The following is a 22,236-nucleotide window of genomic DNA, read 5'->3' as shown; positions in this document are numbered from 1 at the left end:
CTAAACTTCAAGCCTTTCTTACACTTTGAACATCATCATCACCAATAGTTTCATCCAGTCATTTGAAGAATTTACAATATGACAAATTATTCTGCACAAAGATGAAAAAAAAATTTCAATTCCAAACATTTTTCTTGTTTTCAAGCAATAAAGCACAAACAAATCAATTACCTTATAGTTGGACACCCAAAAAATAACTTATTTGAATTCTTTACTATTCTAAATTCGTATATTGTTGTATATAATTGACCGTTACTTTTGGAAGCAATTTTGTTGCTGAATGCTCTCTTATGTGTTGAATCACCTCTAACAATCCTTTCACTTCTTTCCATCATGTGTTGCTATAGAATTTAAAAGACACTGACTTTAATTTGAAGATGCTCAATTGGGGAATTTAGACAATTAGGATTTGTGTGTTGATATAATTCAATCAAATTGGAGGACTAAATTGTTTCTAACATTTGAGATCATTTCAATGGAACATAGAGAGACATGTCAATCAAAGTTAACGCTACATATAAACAATTTCATTAATTTTTACGTCAGAAATTGACAGAGAATAAAACGGTGTCAAATATCTACAACTCTTGAAGACTTATTTAGTAATTTTTATTTTTTAGAGACTAATTTATTCGAAATTTATATTTTTAAAAACATAATTAAAATTTTGTATGTAAATTTTTTTAAAATCAATTTAAATATTTACTAATAATTTTTAGTGCATGTTAATTGGGATAATAATGTTAATAGGAATAGGTTGTGGCGCTCTAAACTGCCAAGAAAGATTTTAATTCTTGTTTGGGATGCTCCCCCTACAAACATGGTAAAAGTTAATTGCGATGCTAACATCTTTTAGGATCATAATCTTACCGACTTTGATTGTGTGCTTCGGACGGATAATGACTTAGCTTTTAGATAAAGGGTTGTTCTAACTCTCTTGAATTTGATGAAAATTGAAGCATATTATAATTCCATGGGATACTCTCTATGAATTTGTATTCATCACTTGCATTGGATGCCATGCACCACACACACACATGCATATACTCCTTGAGTCTTGAAGGGACTGAGTTGGAGAGAAATTTTCCAACTGCCATACTTGGATTATCTAAGTTTGTCATGGAATTCAGAGCTCAATGGTTATATTGAAATTTAAATGAATCAAAAAATAATGTAAGCACGCACTTCCAAAAAAAGATGTTAGTCTACATCTTATCGCATTTGATAAAGAAAATATTATGAAATTAAATTGGGTTGTATAAAGAAGTAATCTCCATTTATGTGATATATATAATTTCAGATTATCAGTAGGGATGACATTTTGAATCTTTGATTGAAGACACGGTAAGATTATATATGACATTAAAATATTCTTTCAGTGTTCTTAAGTTTCATGCAGCATTGATTAAGTTAATTTTAAACATTTTGTAAAAACGATTTTAGCATGCACTCTATAATGCAAGATCCCTCATCCAAAATACGCCATTTTTATCAATGAATATTGAATAGACTATACACGAGTCATCTATTATTTTAACTTGTGAATTAAAGATAAAAAAACCTATTATTGATCTGTTGCTTTTGTTTTGATTTAAAATAAATTTGTCATAGCTTGCTTGAGTTATTATATAGCTTACTGATGTATTAGAGAATATATTATCTATACTCACACATTCAAAATTTCAAATGTCAAGCATACCAAGATTTACAATTTTCGAATAGAATCGAAACTAAATTAAATACATACGGGATCATTTTACAAATTTTATGTGCCAAATGGGTTAGAATGTTATTTTCGATTTACAAGAAATTATTATGGCTTAAGTTCATTTTATGTGAACTAGATTTAAATTTTATTATGTTATTTTCGATTTAAATCGCATAAAATTATGGATTTTTGAACTTTGCTCGCATATTATACTTTCATTTCATGTAGTTTGAATTTTAAATCAATTTAAAATAATCAGAACGAACACTTTTAAGAAAAACGTTCGTCTACATCTTATTGCATTTGGTAACATATATAAAATGAAATTCGACTGTGAATATAACTAATTCTCAATTAATATGATATATATAATTTTAAACTTTTAGTTAAATGACACTTTGATTGAAAACACCGTCAGATTATTATATATGACACTATATGCATGATTATTCTTAAACCAATTCTTCTTCTTCATTGTGGTATGAATTTTAATTACAGAAAATATGATTATAAATTTTAATTAAATGGTGAGGAAGGGTTGGACTATTTCAACTCTTCTTAGTGCTAAGTCTGAAGATTCTGTTCAATTGGCATGTTATATTGGTGGTCCAACTCTCCCTTGTTGAGCATCCATGAAAAAGATTTGTTACTTTAATTAAGGAATAAAATATATTTTTTATTTTTTATATTTGTAATATTTTTTTAAAAGAGAAATGTTAGGTTCATTCAAATTTATTATTTTTTAGTATTATTTTGTTATCAATTCAATTTTTTTAGTCTAATTCTTTAGTAATATAACAACAAATTTTATTCCATATTTTTAAATATTAATGACTAAATAATGCTCAAAAATCATAAATTCTAATTATCTTCTAGCATTTTTTTTAAATATTTCTAACATTTAATTTTATTTAATTTAATTTTATTCATTTAATTTTATCTTTAATATTTTTAATTTGTATCAAAAATATTTTTAAAAATTTTTAATTTTGTTCCTAAAATTTTACATGAAATTAACGTTTAAAGATAATTTTGATACGAATAAAAAATGATAAGAATAAAATTAAATAAAACTAAATGTTATAGATATTCAAAAAAATTAGTAAATCTCAAAGACAAAAAACATAATTTACCTTTAATTAAGATAAGTGCCATAGAAAATTTGAAAGGAATTGAAGAAGATTAAAAATAAAAATATTTTGCATTGGTTATCCCTCTTAATTAGCTTGTTGCTTCTTCATTCTCCGTAGTCCATATCATGCAACTTTCCCTGATTATGACACTAACTTGTTATCCAACGTGCTTTGTGGAAAATCAGTGTCCAAAATAATATACTATCGAATCAAACAAATATTTCAAATCAATATATGAGAGCTCTTATATGCTAGCTCCAGGTACTATTTGGCATTTTATTTGGCTTATCTTGACTGGAAAGAAACCCTTGTGGTCTAGCTTGCCAGACTTCTATATGTAGCCATGCAAGTCAATCATAGAAGAATATGATGACTTAGCTCAAAATGATAAGGACAAAATTGAATAAAACTAAATGTTATAAATATTTTTAAAAAAATAGTAAATCTTAGGGATAAAAAGTATAATTTATCTTTGATTAAGATAAGTGTGATAGAAAATTTGAAAGGAATTGAAGAAGATTAAAAATAAAAATATTATTTTGCATTGGTTATCCCTCTTAATTAGCTTGTTGCTTCTTCATTCTCCGTAGTCCATGCCATGCAACTTTATTTCCCAGATTCTGACATACCTTCTTGTTATTCAACGCGCTTTGTGGAAAATCAGTGTTCAGAATAATATACTATCGAATCAAACAAATATTTCAAATCAAAGTATGAGAGCTCTTTCATGCTAGCTCCAATTACTATTTGGCATTTTATTTGGCTTATCTTGACAGGGAAAGAAACCCTTGTGGACTTAAATCATAGAAGAATATGATGACTTAGCTTCATGTTCTGCAATGTGAACTTCTCTGTTTATGGACTAAAGTGTATGATATAATTTGTGTTTAGCTTCATAATTATTACCCTGTGTTTTAGCTTACAAATACATCATAGATCATGCATAACAAAATTTACACATGATCTTGAAATATAGATCATGTATGCCCGTAAGATAAATATATAGTAACCTAGTTCTATACATCAAAGATCCAAGTTAATCACTTGATCCCTTACAATTAATAGAAACCCAATATAAATTAAATTATTTTTTAAAGCCATCATTAGTCAAGCTCATTCCAGAAAAAGATTTATTTGTTATTAATTCGTTCCAACTGTCCATTCGACAATGGCTGGGTTTCACTTTCTCTATATATAATAGTCTTATAATGAATGGATTTCAATTTTTAATAATACTAATGTCACTAAACAAGAATATAAGAGACAGAGAGACAATGATAGATTTTAATCTTATACCATTTTTTATATACATCACATATGTATAGCCTTATTATTTTTATGTAAGAATTAACTTATATACAGAGGCATATTTAAGATAGAAAATACTGAACTTTGAGGAAGGACGGAAATTTTACTTACAACTCTATTTTAATTTTATGCAGTGTTGTCATATATAATTATTTAACTAGACAATTTTATATAATTCAGCTTGCATTGTGTGCTATAAGCGTATAGTATACACGCTGAAAGAAATAAAGAAGTCATTAAAATAGTATCTAATAATGAGGATTATGACAGCAATTAGTTAAACGTATTATTTTTATGCATGGAATAATGCGATGAGGTTGTAGAAAAATGTTGTGGAAAAATGCGAATAGCCAGTACCACACACTACACTATCAAACTAAGTTTGAATCATATTCCATACGCAGAGGCTTATCTATATAAATTTGCATTCATGACTTGCATTCGATGCCATGCACTACACTCAATACATTAAAAATCTAAAGATTATTATTGTGACATCATAATGATGAGGTGTTTTACTCTCTTGTTGCTTCTTCTTCTCCTTCATACTCCATCCTCCACTTGCTCATCGGTGATGATGCCACTATGCAACCACCATGACAACTCAAACCTGCTCCAATTCAAGAACTCATTTTCCATCAACCCTTCATTGTACAAAGACTCGTGGTGGAGTGAGGTGATGGGGATTTATGGTTCATCTTATCCCAAGACAGTATCCTGGAACAACAATACTGATTGTTGCGAGTGGGATGGGGTCACGTGCGATACCACATCAGGGCACGTGATTGGCCTTGACCTGAGTTGCAGCATGCTTGAAGGTGAGTTTCATCCGAACAGCACACTGTTCCATCTGACGCATCTTCAACAAATCAACCTTGCCTTCAATAACTTCTCCAATTCTCCAATATATCCTGGAATTGGTAATCTTGTGAGTCTCACCCATCTCAATCTATCATCCTCATCATTTGGCAGTGATATTCCGTCCACAATCTCACACTTGTCTAAATTACTCTCACTTGATCTCTCGTATAATGAACTGAGACTTGATGAATCCACATGGAGCAAACTCATTGGTAACACCACTAACTTGAAAGAGCTAGTTCTAGATGAGGTAGACATGTCTTCTGTCAGAGAAACTTCATTGTCTTTGTTGATGAGTTTGTCATCCTCTTTGTTGATTCTGAGTCTTGATGTGACTAGATTGCATGGAAAATTTCCAACTGGTATACTTGGTTTAACTAATCTTGAAGAACTAAGTTTGTTTGGCAATGAAGAACTGAAGGTTGAACTTCCAAAGTCCAATTGGAGCACTCCTCTAAGGATCTTGGACCTCTCTTTGACAGCTTTCTCGGGAGAAATACCTGATTCCATTTCCCATTTGAAGTCTCTTAACCAACTATGGCTAGACTCTTGCCAATTTGATGGATTAATTCCTGTGTCTTTGTGGAACCTCACTCAACTAACTCATTGGACCTTTCAAAAAATGGACTTCATGGTGAGATTCCATCTTTGCTTTCAAACCTCAAACATCTCACCTTCTTAGATCTTAGTCATAATACATTTAGTGGTCACATCCCAGATGTGTTCGACAACTTCACTAAATTGGATTATTTGGATCTTTCTTCTAACAGTCTAGGAGGCCAACTGCCATCATCATTATTTGATCTAACTCAACTTTCTTACTTAGATATGTCTTCTAATCAACTAATCGGCCCAATTCCAAGCAAAAATGCCACATTTTCAAAACTAGAAACACTATATTTGTCTAATAACCTTATAAATGGGACAATTCCAGACTGGTGCTATTCTTTGTCTTCATTGATAATACTAGATCTTAGCATGAACCAGTTCACAGGGCCAATTAGCAAATTCTTCACTTATTCATTGGAATATTTATATCTCTCTGATAACAAATTTCAAGGTGATTTTTCAAATTCGATCTTTGAATTTCTAAAAAATCTTACTCAGTTGGATATGTCATCAAATGACTTGAGTGGTCTTGTCGACTTTTTTCATTTTTCAAAATTGAAAATTTTAAATTTTCTTGATTTTTCTAACAATAAATTTCTTTCTGCTGATATTAATAGTAGAGTTGACTATGTCTTACCCAAACTTGACAGTTTATATTTCTCTTCTTGTAATATTACTGTCTTTCTTCCATTCCTAGCTAAACTACAAAATCTAAAAAGTTTAGATCTTTCTAACAATAAATTTCTTTCTGTTGATATTAATAGTAGCGTCGACTATGTCTTACCCAAACTTGAAAGATTATATTTCTCTTCTTGTAATATTATTGTCTTTCTTCCATTCCTAACTAAACTACAAAGTCTAAAAGGTTTAGATCTTTCTAACAATGAATTTCTTTCTGTTGATATTAATAGTAGCGTCGACTACGTCTTACCGCAACTTGAATATTTAACTCTCTCTTCTTGTAGTATTTCTGTCTTTCCTCCGTTCTTAACTAAACTACAGAATCTAAGAGGTTTAGATCTTTCTAACAATAAAATCCATGGAAAGATTCCCAATTGGTTTAGTGATAATCTCTTACACACATGGAAGAGCATGAACTTTATTGACCTCAGTTTCAATCAGCTGCAAGGAGATCTTCCAATTCCACGAAATGGCACCTATTACTTTTCAGTTTCAAACAACAACTTCACAGGAGTCATTCCTTCAACATTGTCCCTCAGTACAGAACTCATCTTGTCTCACAATCACTTGTCTGGCACCATTCCTTCAATGTTTTGCAATGCAACCTTCCTCGATGCACTCATCTTGTCTCACAACCACTTGTCTGGCGTGATTCCACAATGCTTGGGAGCATTTCCTGATCTCACGATTTTGGATCTTCAAGTGAACAACCTTCATGGAAACATACCTACAAATTTTTCTCAAGACAACATTTTTCAAACAATAAAGTTGAACAACAACCAACTGGAGGGTTCGTTACCAAGGTCTTTGTCTAACTGCACATTGTTGGAAGTTTTGGATCTTGCAGAGAATAACATAGAGGATGTGTTTCCTAGTTGGCTAGAAGGTCTTCAGGAGTTACAAGTACTCAGTTTAAGAGCAAATAAGTTTCATGGTACCATCACTAGTTTCGGTGCCAAACATCCATTCCCAAAGTTGAGAATATTTGATGTTTCCAACAACAAATTCAGCGGCCCTTTGCCAACCTCGTTCTTTGGGAATTTTCAAGGAATGAAGGATCTGAGTGATAATACTCATCATCCTCGTGGCTTGTCATACATGCGTAGCAGCTTCAGTAGGTTGTACAATGATTCTGTAGTGGTTAGTATCAAAGGTCAGTTCATAGAGCTAGTGAGAATATTAACCACTTTTACAACTATAGACTTGTCAAATAACATGTTTGAAGGAGAAATCCCACATGTCATTGGAGAATTAAGTTCTCTCATAGGGCTTAACCTTTCTCACAATAAAATCAGTGGTATGATTCCAATAACACTGGGAAATTTGACAAGTTTGGAATGGTTAGACCTCTCATGGAACCAACTGAAAGGTGAGATTCCTATGGCTTTGACCAATTTGAATTTCCTGGCTGTCTTGAACCTTTCTGAAAATCAGTTGAAGGGAATGATACCAACAGGAGAACAGTTCAATACATTTCAAAATGATTCCTACAGAGGAAACCCAATGCTTTGTGGATTCCCTTTGTCAAAATCATGCAGCAATGAAGAAGAACAACCACCTTCAGTGTTTGCTGAGGCAAAAGAATCATTATTTGGGTGGAAGTCAGTAGCAGTGGGATATGCATGTGGAGTGGTATTTGGGATGTTCCTTGGAAGGTTGTTTATCAAAACTGCAAAACCCTTATGGCTTGCCAGACTTCTTTGTGGTTATACTTAACAAAGCAAGCTCAGGAGAGGCCATGTAAACTGTAGGAGACTACTGTTGTTAGCTTCATGTGTTTTGCTTTTTTCTTTTAATATTTTTCTGTAATGATGTTAGTTTCTCTGTTGGTGGAATAAAATATGTAATTTCTATTAATTAATGGACCATGGATGGGTCATGTATTATCTTTCATGTGTATATTCTTTATAAAATGGATCATGTATATTGTCAGCTTAATTTTTGTAACTCATTTTGTGTGGTTTTATTTAATATTAATTATATTGAAATTTAAATCAATCTAATATAATCTAAGCACTTCGAAAAAAGATATTAATCTACATCTTATCGCATTTGATAAGAGGATATTGTGAAATGAAATTGGGCTATGTGTAGAAAAGGGATGTACTTTGATTGAAGACACAATGAGATTATATATGACATTATAATATTCTTTCAGGGTTCTTTATTAGTTTCATGTTGCATTGACCAAGTTAATTTCAATTATTATATATGACATTATAATATCCTTCAAAGCATTGTTCTGTCTCACACAACTTGTCTGGTAGCATTTCCTTCTCTGAATATTTTGAATCTGCAACTGATGAACAATCTATATGCAATAATTAACTATAAGGCTACAGCTGATAAATAAAGAAGCAAAACAAGGTTAAGGTTGAGAGTTTCTGAGATAAATTAAAGCAGTGTGAGTAGGCACAGATAAATCTAGCATGTTGGGAGCATTTTGGAAAATTTTGGTTCACTGGTGAGATAAAAAGAAATGATATTGTGCTACTTTTTAGGTCTTTAAACTTAATATTTTAAGATACATATAGAAGGCTGAATTGCAACAAAAGAAATGGAATTATTAAAATTTTAATAAAATTAAAGTTTCACTGGCATGAAAGTCTTTTTTGCCTTTTTTTTTTTAACCAAAGATAGAAAAACTCGAAGATACAATCTCTTAGATGAATATGAAAAAACTATGTCATTTGATTTATAACTCATTGATAATATTTTTACCTTATTCGAAAAGAAAAAGGAATTTTATTATCTTTGACATCTATCAAAACTTATTATTTTTTGTTATATAAAACATACCCAATAAATCTGGATACTATACATTCCATCTCTAATATTCACTTTTCAGTTTTCACTGTTATTACATGCAGTGACAATACTTTCTAATTAAAAAAGTAAAAATAAAAATATTGCAAAAATAAAAAATATATAATTTTAACTTTAACAACACTATTTTAAATATCGTCAATCTTATAAAACCATATTATAAAATCTAATTATATTGTGTTGGGCATATTTGTCACCATATGCTTTTAAAAAATTGTTGATTTTACTCGTCACAAAAGAAAATGGTCTCTTTAGGACACTATGCCTTTAAGGAGAAATAATTATTTAATTGTTTATGTCAAAAAAAATCTCAGGAAAACAAGTTGGTCTCTTTTTTTCCATTGAGGAAGACTAGGGACGACTTCAATTCTCCGTAATTCCGTATCACTCAAGTTTGATGACTTTTCTTCATTTGAAAATATTAAGAGCATCTCCATCTTTGAGTTTTATAAAATATCACAATAATATTTGTGAAATCCTATGTAATAAATAATTATTAAAAGACTACTATAAAATTTGTCACTCTAATATTTAGTTTTAATTTAATTTAAATTTTATATAATAAAACAAAATTTAATATATTTTCTATCAAAATAAATGTTTTTTGATATTGAAAACGGTCTCATTTTATCAATTATTTTCAATACAAAATAAAATTTAAAACACTCAATTGTAGTTGATCTTAGTTTCCATTCCATCATTCCAGGTGTAACACCTCAACTTTTGATACGTCATGACCAATGTCAAATGTTCAAGTATTACTTGTCGTGCGAGTCCACTTAGCTCTAGACTTAGATTTTGTAAACAAATATTAATAAAAGTCTTTATCGGTTTAATCATGAATAAACTATTATTCGTGGATTAGCGTTTAGTTACTCACAAGGTTAGTTTCTTTAAAGTTGTGATGTAAGAAAAACATATGTCAACAGAAAAGAGTAAAGTATCGTTTTTGTCCCTAACGTTTAGGGTAAATCGTATTTGTGTCCCTAACGTTTAAATCGTCCTATTTGTATCCCTAACGTTTGTAAAAGTGATTTAATGTTATCCTGCTGTCAATTACACATCATAAACGCTTTAGTTTGAGTTTTAAAAATCTCTTTTTGAAGTTAGAATACAAATATCTGGAATAGAATCGATGATCTACTCCGAAAAATAGCTCATCAAAAGTTGAAACTAATTACTACAACATTTACATAATTCACTTTCTAGGGACATAATTGAATCTAAACACAAATAGTGGGTATAATATTAAAATCAAACACATCCAAGTGAGACCTAATTGAGAATGAATACATCCAACTGAAAATAATTGAAAAATATAATCTGATTTGTTAGTATAATTGATAGTAAGATAACATTGAATCACTTTTATAAACGTTAAAGATACAAATAGGATGATTTAAATGTTAGGGATATAAATAGAATTTACCCCAAACGTTGGGGACAAAAACGATACTTTACTCCAACAGAAAATAACAAATATAAATATATATACAAATATACACATGAGTTAAGTTTAAGGATACGTGCCGTCTATCATAAACCGAGTATCACACCAAGTTATATGTACAGATACAAAAGAAGAAGTCAGTCACAACCCTCACATGGGTTTCCTAAACTGGAACCGAACTACTAAGATGTCTTACCCCTCTAAAAGTACTACCAAAGCGAGGGGAAAGTAATACTAATTAAGATTGATGGTAATCAGTGGTTAAGAGAATGGTGGATTGAATCTTAGCCCCTTTTTGCTGTGTGTTACTTTCTGCCTTTTGAAATAGCTTTAGGAGATTTTTCTTATTTTTATCTCATGCCTAGTCAAGAGACATTTTCATTTTATCTCGTAACTAGACAGGAGATATTTTTCAATTTTGTCTCCTATGCAACAAAACTAGAAATGGAGTAGAAGAGAGAGAGAGAGAATCACACCAAGAAGTATCCTGGTTCATCTGCCAAGTGCAATGCAGCCTACATCCAGTCTCCATCACAACAATGATAAAATTTCACTATAATCATCTTTGATTACATACACCAATTCTCCCTAGGAACTATCCTTCCTATCCGGGACAAGTTCAGAATCTATCCCTAATCCTGAACTTGACTTGGTCACCTGCCAAGCTTTCAACTACTAAGTGCTAACCTAAGTTCAGAATTCTCACATAATCATGATATACAACACAGATGTACAAAGGACCTCTAAGACATCTCTGGCTTTTTCTTTAATTTTGTATCCTCTGTCTTTTTCCGCTCACTGGCTTTTTCTTACAAACCTCACACTGTTTGCCTTTTTCACCATGAGACTGAAGACAGACAAAACTAAAGAAAATACAAAATGAAACACATTGAAGGAGAAGAACTTCTGTTAGCTTGGGTAGCTATGAGAACTCTGTGCTTTCTCTCCTTGCTTCAAGCCTTGGCCGTTCACCCTTATTATAGAAGGGAAAGCTTCCAAAGTTGAAACCGGTCCAATCGAGCTAACTTCTTCTTCTTCAAACACAAAAACCGGTTCAGATAGAGAGAATAGAGAAGGAACCGAAAGCAAAACCAACATGCAATTACCTCTCTCTCATCCCTTCTCATCAATCTTCATCAATCTGAGCCTTCCATCTTGACTTGGTCCCCAAGAAGAATTTCTGACCCTTGATGAATACTTGACCATTGACAGCTCCATCTGCTCCACTTCTGCTTCTTTCTCTACGTAGCTACAGTAGCTACCTTCTGTGATGGATAAACAAAAAGTAGAGACTAGCCATGCATACCCCAGGGATCTTCTTCTCTGATCGAATTGGAGCTTCTACCATTTTAGGCATGGTGATCTTAAGGCTTCTTCACCACATCCTACCATTAGTGGTAAAGATCTCAGCCACGTCATTCTGTAGATCTTCTTTTTGCAAGAGCCATCATCACCTTGGCCTCTTGCTTCTTCCTAGCTTCTCTACTACTGTACTTCTCCTCTGATAACTTACTTCTTCTTCTTTCCTGTGACATGACCGAGAACTAGAGAGAGAAGAGTGAAAAGATTTCAATGGAATTGATGAATGAAATTAAAAAGAGTTAATTCCCCACTCCCCATGCTTAGAAACGTGTGAGAGTAATAAAAGGCATCAAATCAATTTCAACTTTCTCTTTCCAGTTACCAAGGCATTAAATCAAGTTAAATGAATTTGAATTCCATTCCTTAGTGAGGTTAGGTAACTGAACTCAATCAAGCTCCAATTTCATTCTTTCTTCCTTCAATTCGGACCAAGCTTTGTTGGTCTTTCAATTTGAAAGTTTTGGGCTTACTCATTGTTATCCTGGCCCAATTAACATAAGAGTATTTCAGCCACTATTTTTAAAAAACATTTTATACCAAAGGCTAAATATTTTGCCAACATTTTTAGGCTCCAAATTTCTTTATGCCCAAAGATAAAAAATCTGCATGTAACATAGAAATTATTAATTAAACAATTTTGAAGCAAAAATCAATTTAATAATTTCTAATTATTATTTTGATAATGTTTGATCATCATAATGAATTGAAGTTTTTCAAACTCAACAAAAATCATAAAAAAGGAGCAAAAGATTCACTGCGACTAACTCTGGAGTGATCTCCGAACATCGTCCAAGAAAGTGATCCAAAGCATGCTCCATATGAAGACTCCGTCGCGCGCCAGCTCAGGATAGAACGAAACTCAAAGAGCTCCTCTGTTGGACCCATCTGGAGAGGGAGGAGAAAGAAAGAAAAGAAGGGTGAGAACCTAGAGTTCTCAGTAAGGTAAAAAGGGGCCTAAGGTCTTTGTCTCTAAGTTGTCGTGAAACAGAAAAAGAACAAATACAAAAGCACCGGGAACAAATATACATACAGCAAGTAAATAGTATAGACAATTAGGAAAGGGCAATAAATAATTCATAGAAAATTCATATATGCAAACAAGATGATGCATGCCTGATCCTAGTGCAAGTCATGAGCTCATGCGTCGGTTGTCTACCCGTAACCCGACGTTACTCGAAGTGAACCCCGAATATAGTTTCTTAACTGTGTCGGTTAGACCCCTTGGCATCACGGTTACCGTGTCAGTTAGGCCTCATCATAATAACATATTAATGTGCATTACAGTTAGAAACAGTGTTATTAGTTAGGCGAACATACTTGCATTAGTAATCTCAGGCTATCCGTTAGGCGGACACTTTCGCATTAGCAGTTTGGCACAAGGCCATTCAATATACACTTTTCATAATTTATTATTCGTTTCAATTATCTCTTTCATATATGGTTTCTCATTTTCTTTCTCTTTATCATGCCTCCACATCACCAACACTATAAAACATACCTCCGCATCACCGCCTAACTATATATACCTCCGCACCACCGCTTAATTATACATACCTCCACATCACCCATTAACCTTAAACCTTCTTGGGGACAACTTACACATTTTCATTTAACTAAGCCCCTGAACTTTTACAGAAATTCGGACATAATCTCCCCTAAAATAGCACTAAAACCACCCTTACGGGTTCCCTCAACTTTAACAATGTTCAAACTTTCCTTAACAATTTGCCAGGTAGACATTCTTAATTGGTCATTATACTCTCTTTAATCCCCTTAATTATTGTAAAATCACGGTTTTAGAAAATAAAACTTGGTTCTGGGGCATTCCGACTATAATTGAAACTTGTACAAATCTTTCAAAATTCTGCTATCATTGCAGAAAAATAGCAGCGAGCAGTAAATTTGTTAAATTTGCTAAAAATTCAGTTCTCACCCATTGTCTTTTAAAATTCATGTACTTAAACAAGACTCTTCCAGCTTTCCAGAAAATTAAATTTCAGACTATTACCATATCATATGAAAAAGTTATGAGGTTAGGAATACAGCCCTGCTTTTTAAAAATCTGTTTTCAAAATTCAGCAAGCAACTTACACTTTTTGCAACATATCTAATTGGTTAAAAATAGTTTTGACACAAAGTTTAAAATAACAATTTTGGACACATAAGGCTTGAAACTGTCGTTGGTTTCAGCTCAAAAGCTTATCAGAATTATAAATTAAGTGGGTTAGAAGTTGGTGCTTCTGCAGCAGAGAAACAGAATTTTTTGCAGAATCCATCAATCTTTAAAAATTCGTTCCTTCCAAATCACTCATCAATAAATTCTGAATTTTTTATGAGACGCTCATAACACATTAAAGTTTCATGAAAAAATAATTTCATTAAAAAATAAGGCCTGATCTGCTCCCAGAAACTGGTTTATTCCACTATCAATTATGCAGAAAATTCTATCTTGGACTTTTTCAACTTTACATACCATAACTCACATTTGAACTTATATCCCTTCCAAAATCACATTTCCAACCTTCCTTCAGTTATCTAGGGTTGCTTTCACAGCCAACATAACCCAAAAACCCAAACTCGACAATTTTCACAATTTCAAGTACCTAAACAAAGTCAACCTTTCACCTTTCAGCATTATACCAAACATAACAATTCATATACCCTATCCATCATTCAAACACATACTTGAACAATATTTATCATCAGTCAAGCATATAATACTACATCAATTCTCATCACAGGCACAGCCACAAAAATAACAATCTAATTATCCTAACCCTTACTTGTTGGTGTCGAAAATCGAAGGGCTTTGTTCTTAAGTTCACTTTCTCGGCTACAACACCTAATGCATCACAATTTAATTTCATTTATCATCATAATTATGGCCTTGAGGCCGAACCCATGATCACAGAAAAAGAAAAGATGAAGCGCTCACCTCCTTGAGCTAGGTGGTTCGGTGGTTCAAAGAAGTTAGGAAAAATGCTCTTGAGTTACACAAACTGGAAGGAAGAACATGGTTGGTCTTCTTGATGATGATGGAAACTGAATTGAATGTAGGAAAAAGAATCGAAGCTAGCTTACCTAATGAGGGGGTTCTAAATCAGCAAAGATTGATGGAAGAAGATAATAACTATGTTCCTTAAACTCCTATGAAAATCGAAAGGTTGAAAAAGGTTGCATGCTGGCCGTTCCTCTACTGAGTCACTCTTGGTATTCTCTCTTTTTTCTTCTCTGGATTAGGTGATATGCCTTATAGGTGTTTAAGTGAACGAAGGCGAGATAAGTGTGAGTTTTGTTATATGCTTTGTGGCTCAAGGGGAAGGATAAAGCAACACATGTGTTTAGGATTAGTGACTAAGCTTTCACTAGGTTAGTTGGTTAGTTGACCATGAGGTGCAATCATGGTTTGGGGGGAGGGGGGATTGCTGTCCGTGGAAGCCAAGAGGAAAGAAAGGCTAATGTGTTAGGTAAGCTAATGGTTTAGTTGATCTTAGAGTTTTACATAAGAATGGCTAAAGCATTAATTTGATTTATCCTATGGCATTAATATTTTGGGCTAAGAATAGAAATTGTGATCATGTACTAATTTTTGATTGATGATTGATGGTTTCAGTGGCTAAGAGAAGGGGGCTTGAATCTTAGCCCCCTTTTTCGCTTGCTAACACTTGCTGGACTTAGAGGAAACTTTTCTGTTTTTATCTCGTCCCTAGCCACGAGACATTTTTATTTTGTCTCGTCACTTGACACGAGACATTTTTGATTTTACATCTAAACAGTAAAAACAGAATTGAAGTAGGAAGAGAGAGAAGATTACACCCAGATATATCCTGGTTCAGCTGCTAAGTGCAGTGCAGCCTACATCCAGTCTCCATCACAACAATGATGGAATTTCACTATAATCATCCAGATTACAAGTTGTAAAGTGCTAACCCAACTTACAAGGGGATTCCCACAGAATCATGAAAGACAACACAGATGTACAAAGGAACTCTAAGACATCTATGGCTTTTTCTTTTAATTTTTCACTCTCTGCCTTTTTCCGCTCTATGACTTTTTCATACAAACCTCACCGTTTGCCTTTTCCATGAGACTCAAGACATGACAAAATTAAATAGAAAAATATTAAACAGAAAACTTTGAAGGAGAAGAGAAATCTGTTAGCTCAGGTAGTTCTGAGAACTCTGTGCCTTGCACTCTCAAATTTTCTCCTTGAATCAAACCATGACTGTTCACCCCTTTTATAGAGAAGTGAAGCCTTCACAGTTGAAACACAAACCCAAGCTCAGCTTCTTTTCCTTCAAAACAAAACCGGTTCGGCCACAGAGAGAGAAGAGGTAACTCATGCAAAAACCAACATGCAAATACCTCTAGTCCTTCCTTGGTCATCACTCTCCATCAATCCGAGCGCTCCATCCTTGGCTTCCTCTCCAAGATGGATTTCTGGCCCTTGATGCTTCATGATGATGATGGCTTCATCTACTCCAATCTCTGCCTCTTCCATCACTTCGCCACTCTAACTACTTCCTGTGGTGGTTGAGCAGAATCAGAGACAAGCCATGCCTACAAAGATCTTCCTTGCTGGCCGAATCTTCTTTCTTCTTTTTGTGTATGGAGGATCCGAGATTACCTCACCAAATCTAACCACATTTGGTGAAAATCTCAGCCACAGCATACTTTTCTTTTTCTTTTTTGTGCCATCAACTCGATGGTCTTTAGGCTTGCTTTCCTTTCCTTTCGGTAGCTCCAAGTAGCTTCCATGGCTTCCTGGTTAATGATCGAAGAAAGTAGAAGAAAGAGATGAGAGAGAAGAGAGTATCTGAAGTAAAAGTAATTCAAAGTGATTAAACAATTTAATTGAAAATAGCTTGCTTTTACTTCCCTGAGTGGTATAACGTGCAGCATTAATCATAATGATTCCCATCAAATCAATTTCTCTCTCATTGTTCCAAGGTCTGCAATAACTCCATTTAATAAAATTTGAATTCCATAAAGGAATAAAAGTGATATCCGTTGGAGCATGCAACTATGATCAAGGGAATGGATTTTGATTAAATGAATAAAGCAATATTGTGTCCCTTCTCCCCCTTTTTGTTTCGGACCAAACAAGTTGGTTATACACCAACAATAGATTTGGGCTTGCATATTTAGATCTGGCCCAAACCAATTCAGCTTCAATGATTAAGGCCATTTGTATGAATGCTGAATAATTTTTAATCACACTGGGCTTGCTGTAGATTTCCTTTATTTTCGGCCTAACAAAAATCTGCACAACAAAATTATTAATTAACATATGATTAATGAAGATTGAATTAATAATTTTGCAATTTAAATATTTTAATAATGTTTGTTCATCACAAATATTAATTTGGAGTTTTCCAAACTCATCAATGATGCATCTAGAATTGTTCCTCTGCTAATTTATTATTCAGTGAACTTAATAAATTAATAAAATAAAGGAAATTTAATTATAGCAGTAATTAATTAATTACCCAAAACATATCGTTTGGAAAAGCTAAAAAGTTTTAGCACTAAAGATTATAATTTTAACTCACTACCTATGCCGCATATATATATTTAAATTTATGCGTGTTGGCGAACGTCATGAGGAATGAGAAATATCAGGCCTCATGAGGTAGGGTGGTTATACCAGGTTCCTTGAAAATGATTTATTTGTTTCGTTCCATCTTCAGTCTATTCGATGATATAATCTTAAGTTCCTAACAATAATAGCAACAAACCTTTAAGTGAAGCTCAATATCGCGATAGATTAGTCATTAGCTACCAAGTTGAGAAATACGGTAAAAAACCAAAAAAATAATAGAATTCAACTTAAATTTAAAATTTAAAATTTATAATAGTTAGAGATATCGAATAAATGATTGGATCACTACAAGAAAAATACCTATTCAACCACATTTTTTAAGCTACATTTGAAAAGCGCAGCCTACTCATAGAAAGTGTCTAGTTCCAGTCGTTGGGTGATTTGTTATGATAACTCTAGATTTGTTTGAAGAAAAATTTTGGATGATTTGTTCTTAAATTGACTTATGACCAATTAACTGCTTCTGTAACTAATTTTTTATGCGTGCTCAGTGACATATTGGAGATGCATACCTTTGTAAAACTAAATTTGTTTAATCATTAATTAAATAATAAAATATTAATAAATTAAAAATTAAAAGAATAAAAATATTATAAAAAATACTTGTAAGAAAGTTGAATTTTATCATTTTAAATTTGTGTTATTAATTTTAATAATTTATATTTTTTTAAATAATTTATGTATGATAAAAGATATGTTTACTTGTTTAGAGTACAAATTTTATTATTCTATTTGTATATTTCTGATTTTAATTATACTTTTAAGTACTCTGAATAGATTTATTTTATTATATTATATTTTACATATGAATATATATTCCATATATTATTTTTAATGAAAAAAATTTAATAAGGAGTGATCCATGGCAAAAAAAAAAAAAGAGATTGAGTGAGAGGACAGGAGATAGCAATAAAGTCGGCGCTGGCTATATTGGGAAGAACGGGAAAGTTACAAGCCATGGGAATTCAACGACTCGTTAAGGAATGACGCACTGTAGAAAGAGATTGCGTGAGAGGCAGTAGATCGCAACTAAGTCAGCGCTGCTTACGGGGTAGAATTTTAATATTTTAAAAAATTATACAATTACCCATCTCAAATAATAAATTACAAAATAACCCAACTATAGTTAAGATAATAACCAATTTACATGTTATTTTAGAGAGAGTTGGGTAGAATTCACCATATTATATATACTCAGTACTCACACATTCAAAATTTCAAATGTCAAGCATACCAAAATTTACAATTTTCAAATAGATCAGAATCGAAACTAAACTAAATACATATGGGATCATTTTACAAATTTTATGTGCCAAATGAGTTAGAATGTTATTTTCGATTTACAAGAAATTAGCATGGTTAAGTTCATTTTATGTGAACAAGATTTAAATTTTATTATGTTATTTTCGATTTAAATCGCATAAAATTATGGATCTTTGAACTTTGCTTGCATATTATATTATATTTTATGTGAAAATTCTTAATAAAAAGCATCATGTTGTCAACTTATTATGATTTATTAATTTGATGCTTTCTGTTACGGTAGGTAACCGGAAATTGATAATACGGATGGCGTTTGGCGGCCCAAGTGTGTGATGGAGGAGAACTCCGGAAAGGTCCGCAACTCGGGAGGCTCCGTCCGACTTGTGCTCGCGAGGGAATGGGGGGTGGTACCTGCAAAGACACTCCGATGCCTAAGTTAGCAAGAGTGTAAGCAGGTCTTAGAGAGTATTGGACTTAGAGATACCTGAGGGGTGTCAGTGTATTTATAGTGGTGAGCCAATAACCACCGTTGGTGTAGTGCCGTATCTTTAGGGTGGTAACCGTCCCTGTTATCTTGGGGAGGTTAAGATACAGCTTTATGAGGCGGTTAGAGAGATTTTAGGGCGGTTACTCATTTGAATGAGTGTTTCTCTGCCAGCCAATCTCGCATCCGACCCCTTATGACCAAGTCGTGGTTGATGGCCTTAGTATTGGGCCAGGGTATGAACAGTGCCCCTACTTGAGCCCAAATTTTCTTTAAAGTTTGGGTTCAAGTATTCAACTCGGGTGCGTAGCCGACTTGTTTGAAAGAACACGGATCTTGGGAACCGACGTGATTTTCGCGACTTTTGGTTTCTGACAGTTACGTCAATTCAAACGTCGTGTCCGTTGAGGGATCATTTAGGGATTGAGGGCTTTGGTAACGGTGCAGTCTCATTAATGACTGCCTCGCTTTTTACCATTATGCCCCTTAGCCCTTCTTATAAATATTTTCCCTCTCTTTCCATTTTCCGTTTCTGCAATCTTTCAAACTTTCTCCTTATCTTGTTCATACTGCATCCTTGTGTTCGAAAACTTCTGTTCTTCTCCAACCTCCATTTTCGGATAAAGGTTAGTTTTGCTTTTTCCATGTCATGCTTTATGGTTGCATGTTTTGTTTTGCGAGTAGATAGGTTGACCTGTAGATTCTAGTTTCGAATCTCTCTTCTTTAGTGGCCGTATTTTTTGATTGTCTCTCTTCTTTAGTGACCGTATTTTTTGATTTTCTTTTTCTTTTTCCTTTTTGTAGGTTTTCTGCCACTTTCTTCTTTATATAAAAAATGGCTTCTGTAGACATTCTTTCTCAGTGGGTTGACGATACGGTCCTTGGGGAGGAACCGTTGGTTGACGCTGAGCTCATCACCCACCTTCGTACTCATCATAGGCTCTGTGCTTCGGATGAGGACGAGCCCAAATATGAACTGATAATCCCGGGTCCTGAAGACCGGGTCTGTTTTGGGAGAGTTGATGAGGCGGCCCCTCACTTTTTCTTTATGTATGAATGCATGATCACCCGTTTGGGTGTTTTTCTTCCTTTCTCAGATTTTGAGATATCCGTTTTGCACCACTGTAAGGTTGCCCCTACTCAACTCCATCCCAATTCCTGGGGTTTCTTGAAGATTTACCAGTTTATAAGCCACGCTCTGGACTTCCCGACTTCCTTGAGAATCTTCTTTTATCTTTTCCATATGACTAAGCCCTTTAGTGGGCTAAATAACAAACAACAATGGGTATCCTTCCGAGCCATTCAAGGTCGGAGGATTTTCACCCTTTTTGACGAATCCTTCCACGACTTCAAAAACTTCTTCTTCAAGGTTCAAGCTGTAGTTTCCACGACTTCAAAAATTTCTTCTTCAAAGTTCAAGCTGTAGAGGGTCAGCACCCCTTTTTTCTGGACGAGCATTCCTCCCCTCGCTTTCCCCTTTATTGGCTGCCGGCCACCCCTTGTGAAAAGGTTGGTTTAGATGACCTAGACGAGGTGGATGCGGCCATTGTGGGGTTTTTCCGAGAAGCATGGGGGAGGGCCCCATACTTAGATACGAGAAAAATCCTTCAGGGGACGTCGACTTTTGTTCAATCTTGCATAGGTAGCGCATGCATTTCCTATTTCCGAGTTGTATTTCACCGACTTGTATTTTACCGACTTGTGTTTTGCCGACTTGTATTTTACCGACTTGTGACTTGGTTGTTTCTTTTGTAGATATGGCAAAAAAAATGCTCAGGAGGCTTACCAAAGGGTCCAGGAAGCTAAGGCAAAGTCCCGGACTAGGTCCGGGGGTGGCAAGGCGGTCGTCTCTCCTCCTCCTCCTCCTCCTCCTCCTAGAAATGTTGGTACTCCCTCTCAACCTATTATCATCTCCTCCTCAAGTTTGGCTCGACCACTCCCTTCTGCCCAACTACTTTCCGAGCCGGAGAAGAAGAAGCGCAAGGCTTCAGAGTCTGGCCCTTCTTGGGAAGGTGGTGTTAAGGCGGATGCTCAAGCATTCGTCCGAAAGAACATCTATCCTCTTATAAGTATGGATGATGCTTCTGTTCGGAACCACCTTACCGCTCTGGCCGAGGAGAGCTTTAGGGCGGCGGGAGTTTGTGGCAAACTTTTGGATATCTTCGAGAAGACTCCCCTCAGCTCCTTGGGGACTACCTCAAAGGTTGCGGAGCTGGAGGAGAGGCTTCTTTTGTTTGAAAAGCATCAAGAGGAGTTGAAGGAGGAGAGGGATAAGTTGAGGAAGGAGAGAGACGTCCTCCGGGAGAAGGAGAGCCAGCTGCGAGCCCAATGCACCATGGAAGTAAATCTGAGGAAGGCAGCCCAGGAGAGCTATCAAAGCCTATTTAAAGATATGGTGGAGGTGAAGAAGGATCTGTTGAACTCTCGGAATGCTTATGCTGACTTGGAGGACTCTATCGCTGATGGCGCCGAGGAGTCTTGGAGAATTTTCCTGGAGCAGGTCAGGGTTATAGCCCCCGACTTGGATCTTTCTCCACTACATCCTGACAAGGTAGTGATTAATGGCGCCATTGTTGATCCTCCTGCCCCCGAGGTCCTTTCCGAGTCAGACCTAAAGACTCGGGGGCAGAGGATTATAGAGTCTCCTCCTCATTCTAAAGATGCTCCGAGTTCTTCGACCCTTGCTCCGACTTCCTCTTTGGCTCCTCCTCCCGGTCCTGGTGGTGTTCCTCCTGGTGATGGTGATTCCTCTACTCCGTCCAAGAAATGACTTTTTTATTTTTGTGGCTATATGGGGGCCCGGCCTGTGGGTCCCCCCTTTTTTAAACTTCTATTTATTCATTGGTGGTTGTGAACAATTTGCTTCTTGGCCTTTTGAGGCCGTAAACAAAATGACCTGTTTGGTGCCCTTTTTGGATAAGGGTTTTAAACAAAATAAATGCCCTTTTT

General features: G+C 34.4%; 1 protein-coding gene across 1 annotated transcript in view; it reads left to right on the top strand.

Annotated features, from left to right (window-relative positions):
• Positions 1-4,581: 4,581 nt before the first annotated feature.
• The window catches only part of LOC107496816 (receptor-like protein 9DC3), a 38,308-nt gene continuing 20,653 nt past the window's right edge, over positions 4,582-22,236 (top strand). Inside the window, exon 1 of the mRNA XM_052252248.1 lies at positions 4,582-4,967. Coding sequence (XP_052108208.1) covers positions 4,652-4,967 — 316 coding nt within the window. The 5' untranslated portion in view covers positions 4,582-4,651. The remainder of the gene's footprint in view (positions 4,968-22,236) is intronic.

This window comes from Arachis duranensis, chromosome 7 (genome assembly GCF_000817695.3).
Source record: "Arachis duranensis cultivar V14167 chromosome 7, aradu.V14167.gnm2.J7QH, whole genome shotgun sequence".
NCBI classification, from domain to species: domain Eukaryota; kingdom Viridiplantae; phylum Streptophyta; class Magnoliopsida; order Fabales; family Fabaceae; genus Arachis; species Arachis duranensis.
The sequence above is the reverse complement of the archived record's forward strand: the minus strand, read 5'-3'. Positions and strand labels throughout refer to the sequence as shown.